This window comes from Bos indicus x Bos taurus, chromosome 28 (assembly GCF_003369695.1).
Source record: "Bos indicus x Bos taurus breed Angus x Brahman F1 hybrid chromosome 28, Bos_hybrid_MaternalHap_v2.0, whole genome shotgun sequence".
NCBI classification, from domain to species: Eukaryota; Metazoa; Chordata; class Mammalia; order Artiodactyla; family Bovidae; genus Bos; species Bos indicus x Bos taurus.
Genome location: NC_040103.1, coordinates 43,597,896 through 43,613,693, shown reverse-complemented (window position 1 = coordinate 43,613,693; position 15,798 = coordinate 43,597,896). Strand labels below are relative to the sequence as shown.

At 50.6% G+C, this 15,798-nt stretch overlaps 1 protein-coding gene across 1 annotated transcript in view; it reads left to right on the top strand.

The window, feature by feature from the left end:
* The first annotated feature begins 2,254 nt into the window (after nucleotides 1-2,254).
* DRGX (dorsal root ganglia homeobox) overlaps nucleotides 2,255-15,798 on the top strand; it is a 34,214-nt gene continuing 20,670 nt past the window's right edge. Inside the window, exons 1-6 of the mRNA XM_027530937.1 lie at nucleotides 2,255-2,389; nucleotides 2,750-2,871; nucleotides 6,921-7,018; nucleotides 7,867-7,968; nucleotides 11,348-11,526; nucleotides 11,615-11,727. Of these exons, the coding sequence (XP_027386738.1) occupies nucleotides 2,838-2,871; nucleotides 6,921-7,018; nucleotides 7,867-7,968; nucleotides 11,348-11,526; nucleotides 11,615-11,727 (526 nt within the window). The 5' untranslated portion in view covers nucleotides 2,255-2,389; nucleotides 2,750-2,837. The remainder of the gene's footprint in view (nucleotides 2,390-2,749; nucleotides 2,872-6,920; nucleotides 7,019-7,866; nucleotides 7,969-11,347; nucleotides 11,527-11,614; nucleotides 11,728-15,798) is intronic.

Sequence of the window (15,798 nt, the reverse complement as noted above, 5' to 3'; positions counted from 1 at the left end):
GGCGTTGGGCTGAGGAACGGAGAGTTCAGCCCCTGCTGCGAGCACTGAGCGAGCGTCCCAAGTAACTTTCTCGTTTGGGACAAGAAGAGGATGGGGATCGGGTCCCAACACCCAGAATTTGGCGGGGTGCGTCCCGCCGCCGCGGAGCACAGGGCCGCAGAGGGGACCCTGTGACTGGTCGCGTCCTTTAGCCTCCCGGTGGAAACAGGTGCCGCTGTCCAGGGTTCTGACCGACAGGGAGGCTCGGGGAGCGCCCCGCCTGCAGACCCAGGACAAGCCTGTCCAGCGCCTAGGACATCTCTGGGCCTTGACAGGAAACTGCTTCGGCCGATGTCAGGAATGGGGACCTGAGATGGGCTTGGACCTAGCTGGTTTTTGGGGCCAACGCGGCGCTGGGCGCCTGGTTCCTAGGGTTCCTACACAGATACTCAGGTGCTCCTTGGAGCATCTTGTGGAGCTAGCCCAGATGTTTTCCTCACCTCGTTTCACAGGCACTCGGCTCCGAAGCGCGCAGGGTGCTTACAGGAGGCCGCTTAGGGTAAGTAGGAGTTTGAGGGAGCTTTTGGCAGACCCAGGCACTCAAGGGGGAGACTCCGACTCTTGAAAAGAACTCCAGAGAGCACGGGTGCTCTGAGGAAGACAGAGAGAGCGCGCTGAGCTTCCTGGCCTGAGCTGAAACAGGGTCGCTTCTCAGGGCTCTAGCCCTTTCCGGATGGAGTGGAAATGGCTCTCTCACTACCCCACCAGCCCAGCTTGCTATTGCGCCCGCTGCCCAGACCTGCAGGCATGCTCCCCGCTGGCGGGTCGCCTGGACTCCTGGAATCGGTGGCCCTGGTGAAGCTGGCGCTGCGGGCTGTCTCCACTCAGAATCCAGCCAGCGTTTCCAGTGGTTTCTTCCTTGAGATGAGGTCGGCTTTCTGCGCCTGGGTGGGCTGAGCCCAGGAGGGGCCTCTGAAGTGTAGCGGCCCGATTTGTCTCTGAGGAAGCCGTCCTGGTTCTTCTTCCTGGCGGTTTTCAGAGGGCCATCCACGGGTGGTCCAGGGCCCTGGCAGCCAATCTGCCCTCCAGTTCGATGCACCTTCCTTGGGGGTGGGTGTGCATGTGTGGGCCCCCAGGCCTTCTGCTTCCCACTCACTGTGTCTTTAAGATCAAGGCTGGATCCCAGGCGATGCAGGACCCGACCTACTGCCTCACCAGGGATCCTGAACACAGCATTAGAATGTTTATAAAATATTCAATTTATGCAGTCTGTCCAAGAAGCCATCGTCCCAAAATAAAATCAGCAGTCTAGACGGAACACAGACACCAGAACTTATCAACAGTTGTCTGACTTGCATCTTCTGATGCATCTTGAGTGGGTCATAATACCAACTTTATTTTCAGTGGTGCATAAATTAATTACACGCATTTAATAACCAAAATATCATTATATTCCCCCTTTAATATCATAAAGGCTTTCCGCCAGGGAAGCACTTAATAGTGCAGGGGGCCGTAACGGGCTATTATCCTAGTGTAATGCTATTACAGAACCAATTATGCGCCATTAGACTTGCTTTTTTTGCAGTTTATGTGATTTGATCCAATCCCGCGCCCCTGACTTGAAAATTTCAGCCCGGTACTTTAGAGTTTAATTTTCACCCAGGCAGAGGGAAGGGCGGTCTCTCTCCGCTGAGTGACTGCCTCGGATGCATTTTAAAAGTAATTGCGAAGGGTCCCACCGCATATCATTTGCATGGAGAAGCGAACATAAATTCAGGGACCCCTTGCTGAGAACAAAATCAAACTTTCCTTTTGTACGGTCGCTTGGAAAGGGAAGCCGTGTGCAAAGAGTCCCCCCAAAACCCATCCGGTGGCGACAATTAGCAGCTCTTTGTCAATTCGCAGCCCGGGAGTCACCAGGCCTCTGACAAGGGGAGCCTAAAGTCAAGCTCCTGCGGAGAAAAAGGTTTGAGGCAGAGGGAACTCGGGGTGGGGGTGGGGTGGAGTGGCCAGAGAATAATGCCTTTTGCGGGTGGTGGTAGTGGTTATTGTTTCAACCCTCTACAAGAAAAGAGGAAAGACATTCCTGATGTTTGCTAAGAAATGACGGGTTGTTTTTTTTTTTACACCACGTGGGCCATTTGTAAGGCCCAGTAGACCTATCCAAGTTACTCGCTGTAGACAGCGCTGGAAATAATCAGATTAAGGCCAATTATGCGTGAGATTATAAAGGCGAGTGCTGAGCGGCGGCGCGCGCTGTAGACAGACAGCAAGACATCTGGCCACTTCCCGAGTCACTTTTCTGGTCCTGCGGGCGCCAGCCGCGCGCAGCCCCGCCCGCTGCCAGTCGAGCCGGCGAACGGACCAGAGGCGGTCGCGCTCCGGCCTTCCTCTCCCGCCGCCCGCCGAGGTACGCGCGGCTCCCCACCCACACACCGAGCCCGGTGCGCCCTGGCGCGCTCGCCGACTCGGCGGAGGTGGCTTGGGAGCAGGGATTGCGGTGGGGACCCCTGAGAGCCGGGAACCAGACTGCGTAGGCTTGGTGTTGGGGCCGAGGCTGGGGGACGTCTGTCCGGGTGGTGGACTCGAACGGAAGGGCTGCCCACAGGGTCTCCGGCTTGCGACGGCACTCCACCTCCCCTCCAGTGCCCACAGTGGGCTGAAGGCGTTGGGAGGGGGTTTTCCAGGAAGGGAGCGCCCAGTGCGCTCCCGGGCCGGGTGGAGGCTAAGGCAGAGGGAGACTTCGACTCTATCGCTGTTTGCTCTGCAGCCGGGCCAGATCGACGCGTACGCGTGCCTTGGCGGTCCTGCGGTCACCCTCCCGAGTCCTGGCCGTGCAGTCGATCGGGCCGTCGGCGATGTTTTATTTCCACTGTCCACCACAGCTAGAGGGTGAGTAAGCGCCGAGCCGAAGCTGCTCCAAAAAGCCGGTGCCCGCCAGAAAGGGCCCAAGCGGCAGCTGGGGCTGGTTAGGTTAGGTCCCCGCTTGGAGAGGGGCACAGCCACCCGCAGTTGGGTAGAGGCCCCCTAGACCCCTCCCCACATCCCGCTCCAGCCTTCCGCCCCCGTGGCCACCTGCCTCCTACCTCCCCCATCCCTGCCTGGGCTGGTCAGCCCCAGGCAATGTGCCCTGCCAGGACGGGCGGATCCTCCTAGCACAGATGCTGGTGTCACGCCTCTAATCGAGACTCCCCTGCCCAGGGGGCTGCATCAATCTTTCACGGTGGACTAGGCGGCCTGCATGGCCCAACCACCCTCTGCCAGGCTGCTCTCATTCCCTGCCCAAGGCAGTCTTGCTCAGGGTCCCCAAGGTCTGCTCCAGGACAACGTGGCCCTCAGGAGTCCGGTGGCCTTGCCCACCAAGTGCCCTGGCATGGCTCCTCCTCTGTGACTCACTGGTTTTCTGACCCCCAATGCTAACCAGTTCCCACTCCCATGGGCATCCCATGGCCAGGGTTTGGGTCTTTGAGGGTCTCCAGTTCTTAGAATCAATTTCCCTTCAGGAACCTTGGCATGGCCCCTGCGGTAGGTTGTTAGGTGGGGATAAGTTGGTGAGAAGGGGAGAGCTTGGATGGCTGGTCTTGAGGACTCCTCAGGGGTGGGCCCTCCACAAACTGAGGAGATTACTAATGCCTCAGGCAAATGCAAAGCCACACACTCTGGCCCTTTAACAGCACCTTCCTCAGACCAGTAGTCTCATGACGTATAACTGGGAGCAATACCAAGAATTGGTGGCAACCTACTCCTCTGATTTATTTGGGGGTGGGGGAGGTGAGTGAGTTTTGGAGGTAAAGAAATCAAAGGCATGGGGCAGGGCGAAAGGTAGTGAGATGGTGGAGGACCTGAAATATCAGAGCATGCTCCTTCACCTTGCGCTGGTTACCTGCAGCAGTAGCCGGCTTCAGCTGGGCCATATTCAAGGGATTTCAGAAAGTTTGTTTTGTTTTTTCCATAGAAGCTTTTAAGAGTTCAGTAAGATTTTCTAAAGCAGGCTAAGGAAGACCAGTGTTGAAGCCCTGCCAGCTTGATCAGCATTCCTAAGAAGGGAAGGACAGACACGTGACTGCATTTTACCTCCTTTTACTCCCAAGGACCCATGCTGATGGGCTTTATAAAGGTCTGAGAGATTCATCCCCTGACCTAGGACTGCAGGGAGAGCCTCTGCTTTTGCAGTAGACACACCTTTTCTGCATATCTGAATCTCGGGTTTGGACTGATTGGTATTCAGCAGCTCACCTCTCCATTAAAGTGGGATGGTTGAGGTTTGGGCATTTAGCTCATGGTGGGCTGCCAGGGTGACTGAAGGGGAAAGTCCAGCCTGCAGAGTGGGTTGCAGAAGTCACTTGGGGAGAGCCTTGGCTAGCCTGTCGTGGCCCCAGAGCACTGAGCTGCTGCTACCCTCGGCTCAGCTCATCTTTCCTGCATCTGGGCACATCCACCTCAACGGTGATTCTGATTTCTGTGACCAGAAGAAAAGGAAATGGGATTTTAAGAACTTTTTTATTCCTTGGCAGATGTGTTTCAAAGCCAGCTTTACAGAAAGGGGTGTTTTAGTTTAGTCTTGCTGGGGAGGAGGTGACTGCTGCAGATGGAAAGGCTGAGGACAGATCTTTGGAATCTGACATCTCATTATTGCCTATTGGCTTTTTAATTTTTATTAATCTAGAAAGTCATACAGGTGAGAGCAAATATGGCTCATAGTCTCACTTCTCAGTTAATTTTGCTGAAGTTAAATTAAAAAGGACTACATCTACCTGCTCAGAAAATTCGAATAGAACAGAAACTTGTACACTGAAAAGTGAGATCCTCCTTCTCTATCTCTGTTTCTAAAGATACTCCCTATTGTTGGTTTCTTGTGATTCATTCAAGAAAAATATGTTTTTACCTGCATTTACCTCATGCATGTATTTTTGCCTGTATACGTTATGCCTTCTTTGTACTGAGATCATACTGCCACATCACTCAGTGCTTGGTTTTTCCTCTTCTTAATACAGGTTTTGGTGATTTTTCTGTGTTAACATATGCAGATCTACCGGCTTATTTTAAACGGCTGTGTAGTATTCCATTATATGTTGCACAGAAAATGTCTACGGTTGGGCACTTTGGTTGTTTCCATTTTTTTCTGTTATCATGTTACCAGGAACAATATTCTCTCTCTATTTTGGCACACTTTTTAAGTATATTTATAGACTAAATACCTGTATATACACTTAAAATTTTGGGCAGATATTGTCAAATTATCCTCTAATAAGTCTTCACCTATTTGTGCTCCTACGAATGGTGAAGAGCATGTAAAATGCATTAGGCTTTTATCTGTACTGGTTATAATTGTGCATCTTATTTTTTTTTTGCAAAAATATTTTGTTTAATTATTTAAAGGTCTAAATTTTCATAATATTATCAACCATTCTATTTATTTTTAAGTAAAAAACATGTTCTCATATTTTTCTTTTCTATTAGGTTGTCAATCTTTGTTCTTATTAATTTGATCAATTGTCACCCTTTTTTAGGATCCAGTGTGGCATAAAGGGTTTCATTTAAAGATATTATATGTACACTTTGTGATACAATTTGGGACAAGCAAGCAGAAATTTGTGAGGCTGATTGTGATTGGAGAGTCTTAAAGGTTACCCTTCATCCTCACCAGTCAGGTGCTTTGTTTTAAAAGGAGACAATTTGGTTTCCCACAAAATAATGGGAATAAGACTGTTTAGAGTCTGTCTCTTTGAAGTTTCCAATGAGCTAGAGAAAAATATTTTGAGGATTTCAAGGAAGAAAGCAATTTGGATGAGACAATGGAGGGAGAAGTCTTCACCAGAGAGTGGAGGTCTCGTGGCATAGGATGAGGGGAGTAGCGTAATGAGTAGGAGGGACTCCTTTTAGTACATAGAATTTTTAAAAGCCCGAAGGACCTTGCTACTTTGGGCCTGAGGTCCTTCAGAGGGATAATGCCTGGGCGGTGTGACTTGTCAGCTCCTAATGCCGAGCATGCAGTGGTTCTGAGACCGGAGCCCATGGCAGGTACAGCATTCATTGGCTAATGGGAACTTGCTCATTTGTTTTATTAAAAAGTCTTTGTGGACTGTCAAGTAAATGATGCACATTTGGAAAATGATCTGAATGCACGTTTGGGGCCAAACTCTGTTCCGGCTTAATACGAGCTTTGGAGGCTGCCAGGGAGAACTGTGGAAAGAATGCCTTTCTTTTCAGAGAATCAGGAGCAGTGGGTCTTTTATGAGCCTGGCCAGAGGCTGGGATGCCCTTTGAGAATGGTTCTGTTGAAGTCTGATTGGAATTCAGGACAGTCACTATTAGAGCAGATTTCTTATTAATTGACATCTATATAACAGATCCACTATGGCGCCGATGAGCTGTGACCAATGGTATTAATATTCATTTATAAACTTCTTTCTTGCTCATGCCTTGAAGTTCTAGGAGAGGAGCGCTGGGGAAATCTCTTGGAGATTTCTTTCTTCTCCCTTTCCCAGCCTTTAATCCTTATTGTTTATAGAAACAAGGAAAAGTAAAGTAACAGGTGAGCAAAAGGGAAACTTCGAGGTTTCTATTAAAGGATCAGAAGTAGAAGGGATGAGCTGAAGGTGCAGAGATGCAGCTGGAGCCAGAAAGCTGATGAAGGCTCCGTCTCAAGTCAGTGACCCTTCCTGACTCAGAGGGTCCCGAATTTCACAAGTGGGCTTGGCTGTCTAGGGGAGTAAGGTTGCCATCACCCTATGAAATAGGCGTAGTTGAGCTTAAAGTCAGAGATTACTGGGACAGAGAGAGCGCATGCGAGGAGGAGCAGAGAAAAACCCTTTTAGCCAGACGAGGTTCCGTCTGGAGGGGACAGGCCACGGTCTCCCAGTGAGGGTGCGTAGCAGGGGCTCTGCGTGAGGACCGTGGGGTGGAGCTGTGTTCAGACTGACCCAGTTTGCTCACCGCAGGCACTGCACCCTTTGGCAACCATTCCACGGGAGATTTCGACGATGGATTTCTGCGGAGAAAACAGCGCCGTAACCGGACCACGTTCACTCTTCAGCAGGTGATGATGTCCCCCTTCTGAGAGCCGGCCACTTCCTGCCTCCAAAACACTTAGAGTTTGAGCAGCTCTTCTTTGTCTTTTAAAATAAGGCCGCCGACTTAATTATGTTAAACCGGATCTTTCTGTTTTCTTGAACAATTTGTGTGTCGAGGAATCTGTTTGGAGAGAGGGCAGAGGACCTTGTTGTCATCCTAGATAGTAAATGAAGAGGCAGTGATGCTGGTGCCCATTTGTGTCAGGCTGATAATCTCGGGGACATGTTCACATCAGCCGTGTAGCAATATCATTTCAACCTCGAAATAACCTTCTGAGGGAGGCAGGTCAGGTATTCTCACCCCCAGCAGATAGACGAGAAAGCCCAAGAGGTTGAGGGAATTGTAGACGGTATCGTTGTCCATCAGTGGAAGGGCTACAACTGGAGCCTTGACATAGTGTTTCCAGGGCCCTTAAACCTGTCCTTCTCCCAGAGCACCCTGGAGCAGAAAGCCTGGGCGGCTTCCGTGGAGCTGACGCAGTGAGGGCTTGTGCAAGTTGCTTCTGCTGTTCCAAGCCCTATAGTGAAAGCCCCGCAGGCTGCACTTTAAATGTAGAGGCATATATACATTTTAGCTCCTCTCTCCTACCTCTTGGCGTAGCCCTAAGGTTGTTAGTGAGTCTTCGCTCCTAAGTCATCACGGTTGAAATTTGAATTCTGTGGGATCTTTTCAAAGAGCTCTTTTCTTCCTCTTCCTCCCCTATTTGATCTGTGAAATGACTTCCTCACCACTCATAGAAAATTTGAAATATGCCTCTGTTTCCTCTCACCTAGCCGCAACCTCTCACCAGTAAATATTTTTTCCTTTTACCAGCTAGAAGCTCTGGAGGCAGTTTTTGCCCAAACACACTACCCTGATGTCTTTACCAGAGAAGAGCTAGCCATGAAAATCAACCTCACAGAAGCCAGAGTGCAGGTAAACCTTCGTTTTAATTATTTAACTCTCTAATATTAAAACTGGCAAACTTTTTTTTTTTTTGACATCATGACTGCAGAGTGCACATTTGGCCAAAGAAAGCAAATGAAGACTATCTGTCATTTTCATGATGCACTTTAATAACATCAACATAATGTGGAATATTAGATTAGGTTGATTAATCGGTCATTCATAATTAACTAGTGATAATGTTCTACACTAATTTGTCCGCGTCTCTAAGGTACTAAATTACATCAATGCACATCCATTTCCTTGCTTTGGAAAAAAAAAAAAGAGCTGAGATGCTATTCTCAAAGCAGTTCTGACCGCTCTGGGGTAAGGCCGGTCAATTGCAGAGAACTCTGTTTTCATATGGGAACAGGGTAGGATCTGCTTTCCAGAAATTGCATCATGTCCAACTTTTCTCCAGTGTGTGGACTCTTTCAGTGAAGTGGATGTGAAGAACATGGGCAATTTAAAAATCTTTAAACGGCAGCATCGAAGGGCTGCCTCTGAGCCTAGTGTGGCCCGCGGTGACCGTCTCTAAGCAGGATTTCTTTTTAGAAGCTCCATGGTGATTACATTTAAGTGCACAAGCCCGTCGAGCCCAGCAGATGTGCCCGAATGCAGGAGGAATACAGTCGCAGCGCCGCCTCTCCGGGAGAGCTATTCTTTGAGCACAATTATATATTCATTTTATTTATGGGATTTCCTCCATGCTGTTTCTGTTCTTTTTTATGTAGGGGCTTGGGGTTAAGACTATGCAAAGATCTAATTGTAGGAAATATAATAGTTTGCTTTCGGTTCCCCTGGGTCATGTTAGTATCTCTTAAAAACCAATGGCTGAAGAGAGATAATGGAATTCTGAGCAGTAAATTGGGGGTTGTAAACAAATTATTTCCCCTATAATCAGATTATGTGATCCTGATTATTAAATCTGAACATGAATCATTGGTCATATGCGGGCAAATTAAACTGATTATTATTTGGAAATGAAAATCTCCTTTGGCCAGGATGCTGTTTATCCTTTCTTTTTTTAATGCCAGCTTGCCAATAGCTGCCTAAAGACTGAACTGCAAATTGAGATAAATGACACAATTATTGAGCATTCAGAAGTGCAGGATCATAACTTCTCCCTGAAAGGTGCAAGGGTGAGATAGGGGCGGTGACAGTTAAAGCCGGGGATTGTTGTTCGGGCTATTGTTGGCTGTTATGCAAACAGACGATGGTTGTGAAGCATTTGTTTAGTGAGCCTCCGTGTGGGGACATGGCTTTGCTGGCGGGAAGGGAAATGTGTTTACATTTATACCCCTTGCTCATTCAAATATGATTAATGTTCTATAAAGCAGGGTCTTAATCGAAGCTGATGTTGTCAAACAATAACTAAATAGGGAAATAAACGACTCCATCATGCTCTTTCCTCAGAAGCAGGCGAACTGTCAGTGCAAAGTCATTAAAATATGATAATGAAAAATAGCTCAATTAAATGTTGTTATAGCTGTGACCTTCATTCAATTAAGACGCCAGAAAGTGTCTGCATTTTGCTTTGCATTTAACTGCCCTAAATTTAGAATATAGATAAAATCATTATTCAATGGTTGCTGATATGTGCAATTAAAAACCAACTAGATTAAAAAAGAAAGAAACGCAGTTAAAGGAGAATGAAAATTTGGAGGTGGGGTGAGCCTCAACTCCCAGGCTCTCTCCTGGGCCAGTCTGTCGACAGGAGGAGAGGATGCCCAGGGGAATAGGAGGAGGTCTACCAAGCTTTTTTTTTTTTTTAAACCAGGACTAATCTCCCAGGAAAGAGGGGAAAGAGGTTTAGCTGCATAGAGTTAAGAACAGCAGGATTTCCCTGACCTCTGGGGACACCTTGGGCCCGGTCTGCCTGGCTGCCCTGAGGCTTTCCTACAAACACAGTTTTAGTTCCCAGGGCTTGAAGAACTCCACACCCGCCTCTGAGAAGGCGCTCAGAGGAGGTGAATCGTGAGCTGCCTCCTAACCTGAAGATGGTGCAGACAGTAACACCAGCCCATGTGCACTGCGTGATTAATTGCTCTGTGCCAGGCGCCGCGCTCCGTGTTCTTTTCTCAACAATGCTTGTGGCGGGTGGCGGGGGGGGCACTATTATTACTCCCAAACAGTTTGGATCACGGTCCCCAGCTAAGCCACTGGGCTTCAAATTGTGGATCTGCCACATGGCACTTGAATCATCTTGGACAGGTTAAATACTTTGTGTTTAGTTTTCTTATCTGTAAAATGGGGGTAGAAGAGCTGCCTGCCTGAAAAGATCGCAGTGGATTCTGAATCAGATTCACTGGGATCCAGGATTCTGAGCCGGACCCAGCTCCAGAGTCAGTGTTTCTATTCGGTGTACAAGTGATGTACTTGTCGTGATGTGATGATATGTCAGGATTAAATCACATGCACGAGTCCAGACACACTCAGGCCACACCTGCTGGAAGAGAGAATGAGTATTTTGCAGGAGGAAACCGCAGGGCAGTGTTTTACAAACTGCTTTGATGATGAATCCCCCCTACTCCCCGTAGGAAACACATTCCACATCAAATAAATGAACTTGCATGCACTGAGAATTTCCACAAGAGGGTAATTCACCCTTACTCTGGGCGGTGCATTTGGATACTTGCTGTGATGTGATCCTCATTTAAGAATGCCTTCCCTGGTGGTCCAGTGGTTAAGACTTTGCCTTCCAATGCAAGGGGATGTGGATTCAATCCCTGGTCAGGAAGCTAAGATCCCACATGCCTCATGGCCAAAAAACCAAAACATAAAACAGAAGCAATATTATAACAAATTCAATGCTGCTGCTAAGTCGCTTCAGTCGTGTCCGACTCTGTGCAACCCTGTAGACAGCCTCCTACCAGGCTCCTCTGTCCCTGGGATTCTCCAGGCAAGAACACTGGAGTGGGTTGCCATTTCCTTCTCCAATGCATGAAAGTGAAAAGTGAAAGTGAAGTCTCTCAGTCGTGTCCGACTCTTTACGACCTCATGGACTGCAGCCTACCAGGCTCCTCAGTCCATGGGATTTTCCAGGCAAGAGTACTGGAGTGGAGTGCCATTGCCTTCTCCAAACAAATTCAACAGAGACTTTAAAAATGGTCCACATTAAAAATAAAATCTTAAAAATGCCTATCACATTTTCTACACTGATTTTCCGACCCACCTGTGGGTCTGAAGCTGCAATTCAGGGAGCATCGCTTTGCTAAATCTCTGGAGAGAGGAGGCTGTGCTCCCCCACACCTGCTGTTGGGTGTCTACGGGCCCAGGCATGGGGACCAGGCCTTTGGGTTTAGGTTCTGCTTCCTTCTGTCTGATTTTCTGCCTTCTCCGGGTGTGTGTGTCTCCTTCACGGACTCAGGTTTGGTTCCAGAACCGAAGAGCCAAATGGAGGAAAACGGAGAGAGGGGCCTCTGACCAGGAGCCAGGAGCCAAGGAACCCATGGCAGAGGTGACGCCTCCACCCGTGAGAAACCTCAACTCCCCGCCCCCGGGGGACCAGGCCCGGAGCAAGAAGGAGGCCCTGGAGGCCCAGCAGAGGTGAGGCTGGCTGACCCCGGGCCTGGGGGCGGGGGCTGGCGGGAACGCCGGGTGGAGAGCTCACCCTGTGGTTTTCTTTCTCTGCCAGCCTGGGACGCACTGTGGGTCCCACAGGGCCGTTCTTCCCCTCTTGCTTGCCGGGAACCCTCCTGAATACAGCCACCTACGCCCAGGCCCTGTCACACGTCGCCTCCCTGAAAGGTGAGTCTGGACTCGGCTGGCCTGTGCCTCCTCCCCGGGGATCCTGGAGCTTGTTCTTGGTCTGGCCCATCCTTGCGCCTGGGGCGGGTGCAGCTCTGTTTCTCCTTCTCTCAGGCTCCGCCAGGGCTGCAAACAGCATCCCCTTGCACACGTGCTGTCTTGCCTGATTTCTATATGTCCTGAGAATACAGGTGAATGTCATTAAGTTTCAGTGCGCTGGCCAAAGGACTGGCTGAGAGGTGGCTATTTCAGGAGGGGCCACTGCATTGGTACTGATTTTATGTTTTTTTAATTGAAAAAAATTTTTTTTAATTGGAGGAAAATTGCTTTACACCGTTGTGTTGGGTTTTGCCATACAACAACGCAAATCAGTCATAATTGTATATATACATACTTCCCCTCCCTCTTGAGCCTCGTGCCCTCCTCACACCCCACCCCTCTAGGCCATCACCAAGCGCCAGGCTGGGCTGCCAGTGATGCACACCAGCTTCCCGCCGCGTGTCTATTTGACACGTGGCAGTGTGTATGTGCCAATGCTACTGTCTCAATTCATCCCACCCTCTCCTTTCCCCACTTCAAGTTGATCAGTGTTAGGTGCTAGCCTGCAGCTCATGGGTGAGGCCTGCGATGGACAATTGTCCCACCTTGTGAGGACCCTCTCCATGCACGCAGCTCACCCACCAGCCTTCCCCGGGGCCTCCTGATGTCAGAGATCGGCATGCGTGCTCAGTCATATCTGACTTCTTGCGACCCCATGGACTGTAAGCCCACCAGACTCCTCTGTCCTTGGGATTTTCCAGGCAAGAATACTGGAGTGGATTGCTATTTCCTACTCCAGGTCAGAGGTCTGAACTGTTAAAGCTGTGGGTTTCTTAGATTTCCTCTCTTTTCAAAGGCTGCTATGGTTTGAAGGGTGGAAACCATCTGGGGCATTTTTGTCAGGCCGACAGAGAGGGACTCTGGTGGGACTGTCCGTTGGGGGTTTCTCAGGCAACCCACTGGATGAATGGGTCCATCCAGTGTCTTTTAGTTCTTGGCCCCAAAGCCACTCTGTGAGGAAGCCAGGCAGCTGTGCTGGCCGGGAGCAGGGCTGGGCCCCAGAGTGGGTGTGGGCAGCAAGTTGGTGTTGGGGTTTGTCTGTCGCAGTGGGTCTCGGAGGTGGAGGTGCAGGTGTGGGCTCTGGCCTTTTAGTAGTGGGAGAGGCCCCCCAGGGTGTTTCCTGTGAGTTCTTTTTTAGGGTCTGGGGTTTCCTGGCCTCAAGGGGGTCTCCCTCCAGCAGGGTCTTCACACACACACACACACACACACACACGCACGCACACACACATACACGCACATTGTGGCAATCTGCATTGCAAATGTAGTTTCTGGAGTCTGAAGGAGGGCATGATGGAGCCTCCCTGGGGAATCTCCTAAAGGGCGAGAAGGGCAGAAGGGTGTTCTAGGCACAGGGAACAGGCATGCAGAGCAGCAGGGAGGAGATCCAGGCTTGTCTGGAGAATGGCCCGTATGTTAGGTGCTCATGGGATGGTGCCGAGAGATAAGGTGCAGGGCCAGAGCTTGCAGGCCCTGGATACCGCACTCCCACAGTGGGATTTTTCACTGTAGGAGGTGGGGGCCTGAGGCCTGCAGCCACTTCTGAGTGGTCCAGGCAGCTGGGCAAATCCTGGTGTGGGAGGATGAGGCTCAGCGCCATCCATCTCTGGACGTGTGCCCTCCTACTGCTTCCTTCAGCTCCAGGGGCCATGTAGAGGCCCTCTGCAGAGTGGCCTTGGGACACAGTCACAGACTAATAGACTGACAGGGCTCTGAGAGTGAAGGTGGGGGTCTTAATTACGAGGAGGTTCCGGAAAGAGATTACCAGTGGGATGTAGGCATCATTCAGGGAGCTTGTCCAGACAGAGGAGCAATCCTGTGTCTGTTGAATCATCTCTACTTTGGTGAGGGCCAGCTCAGCTCCTGGGAGTGACTGACTATTTTATCAACATTCTCTGCTTGCCTCACTCCAGCCTCATGAGTTGAAGGTGAATCCTACATTTCTTTGCTGGGACAGCCTTTGAGGGATCTGTGGCAAGTTGAGGCCCTGGTGGAGGCCTGTGGTGGCTGAAGGAGGGGAGAAAGGCCCAGGTTGCTGGCAGGGAGCAGGAGAGAGTGCCTGCCTGTCCCTGAGAGGCCGAAGGCAGTGGCGAGAGGGGGATGCAGGACAGCTCAGGAGGAAGCAGGGCGGGGGGAGGGGCAGGCGAATCTGTCATCCTCCTCTTCTTCCTCTGCTGTGGGTACTCCCCCCACCCCAGTACGCCCTTGGGGCCTGCCCTGAACTTGCCTGGCTGGAAGCAGACTCTCCTTTGATGGAGGGAACGCTTGGGTGTGCCGGCTCTGCAGAGGTGGTGGGAACCACAGTGCACACAATGCCAGGGCACATCCTGGCTTTGTGGTGGCACCTGCTCGGGGAACCTGGGCATCCTCACTGGAAGGCCTTCCTGGCTGCAGTCAGGGACACGAGGTGTGCTGGGGCAGGCGGCACACTCCACGTTCACAGAGCGAGGCAGGCAGTGAGCGAAGCGAGCACATGAGGCTTTGCCTTCGCTCCCCCAGATACTAATGAGCTCTTGATCTTTTGAAACACGCAAGCTTCTCAGTCTGTGTGTCTTTCTCCCACTTTTGAGCGAGGGGTGGGGAAAAGGCACGCTTCCCTACCGTCAGCAGTTATGCAAGGATCACGCTAAGGGGCACCTGGAGATTCAGCAGAACTGGGTGGGGCTGGGGGGTGGGCTGGGGAGCATTTGCCCATTCAAGTGTCAACTGCCATTCAAGACAGCCCCTGGTAGGCAAATGGATATACGGAACCAACGTTGCCAGAACTACTGAAACTTCAGGAGAAGCTGGAAATCCAGATATTTTTTAGAACAATCGCATGTTTTAAACGTGGCTTCCAAGTCTTTGGGCCGAATGGGCACATCCTTGGCCAGGCCAGCCTGTGGCCTGCCTCCCTGTGGGGCACTTCTACTGCATCCCGCCCGCCTCTGCTTTCTGTGTTCTTCTCCCTGTAGTCATAGCTTCTCCTCAGTTCTGCCCTTCCCAGCAAAGTTCCCCTCTCGCTGCTCATCCTTACTCCTTACCCGCCATGGCCCTTACTATCTGATCTCTTTGAGCAGCCGGCTTGTTAGTCTCTGCAAGCTGAGTCATGTTGGAAAGGCAGGGAAGTGAGTGATTATCGAAAACCTTTTCTGTGCTCTGCCTGGTGGTGGCTGTTGTTAAGCTGCCAAGTCACGTTCAACTCTTCGTAACCCCGTGGACCGCCCATGCCAGGCTCTCTCTGTCTCTCACTGTCTCCCAGAGTTTGCCCAAGTTCATATCAAATGAATTGGTGATGCCATCCAACCACCTCATTCTCTGTCACCCTTTTCTCCTGCTCTCAGTCTTTCCCACCATCAGGGTCTTTCCAGTCAGTCAGCTGTTCGCGTCAGGTGGCCAGAGTACTGGAGCTTCAGCTTCAGCATCAGTCTTTCCAAAGAGTATTCAGGATTGATTTCCTTTACGATTGACTGGTTTGATCTTACTGTCCAAGGGACTCGCAAGAGTCTTCTCCAGCACCACTGTTCGAAAGCATCGATTCTGCGCGCTCTGCCTCTTTCCTTCTTTCTTTCTTCTTTCTGGAGGAGGGAATAGCAAACCACGCCAGTAATCTAGCTGTTTAAAACCGTCTTGTGGTTGGTCCCATTTAGTTCTCACATAGGCCAGTGGAGTCAGCGACGTATCAGGGAGGCTCTAGAGCAGCACAGTAGGTCCGTGGGGCTGGGATGGCTCTGAGGTAACAGCTGGCACTAGCTGGGGCTCTTTTGCATTCTAAAAGTGCCTGACCTGTGAGGTGGCACTGCCACACTGGGGTTTTTTGAGCTAGAAGTCTCCACCACATCAGCTGATCAGCACAGCCTTGCTCCAGTCCAGGTGGGCTTGGCCATCCCTGGAGATGTGCTTGGTAGACTCACTTCTGCCTCAGGACCTGGGGTAACAAGTGTGTATCTGAAAGTGGGCTCTGGATGCCCCGGGGTTCAACCCTTGATTGTTTTG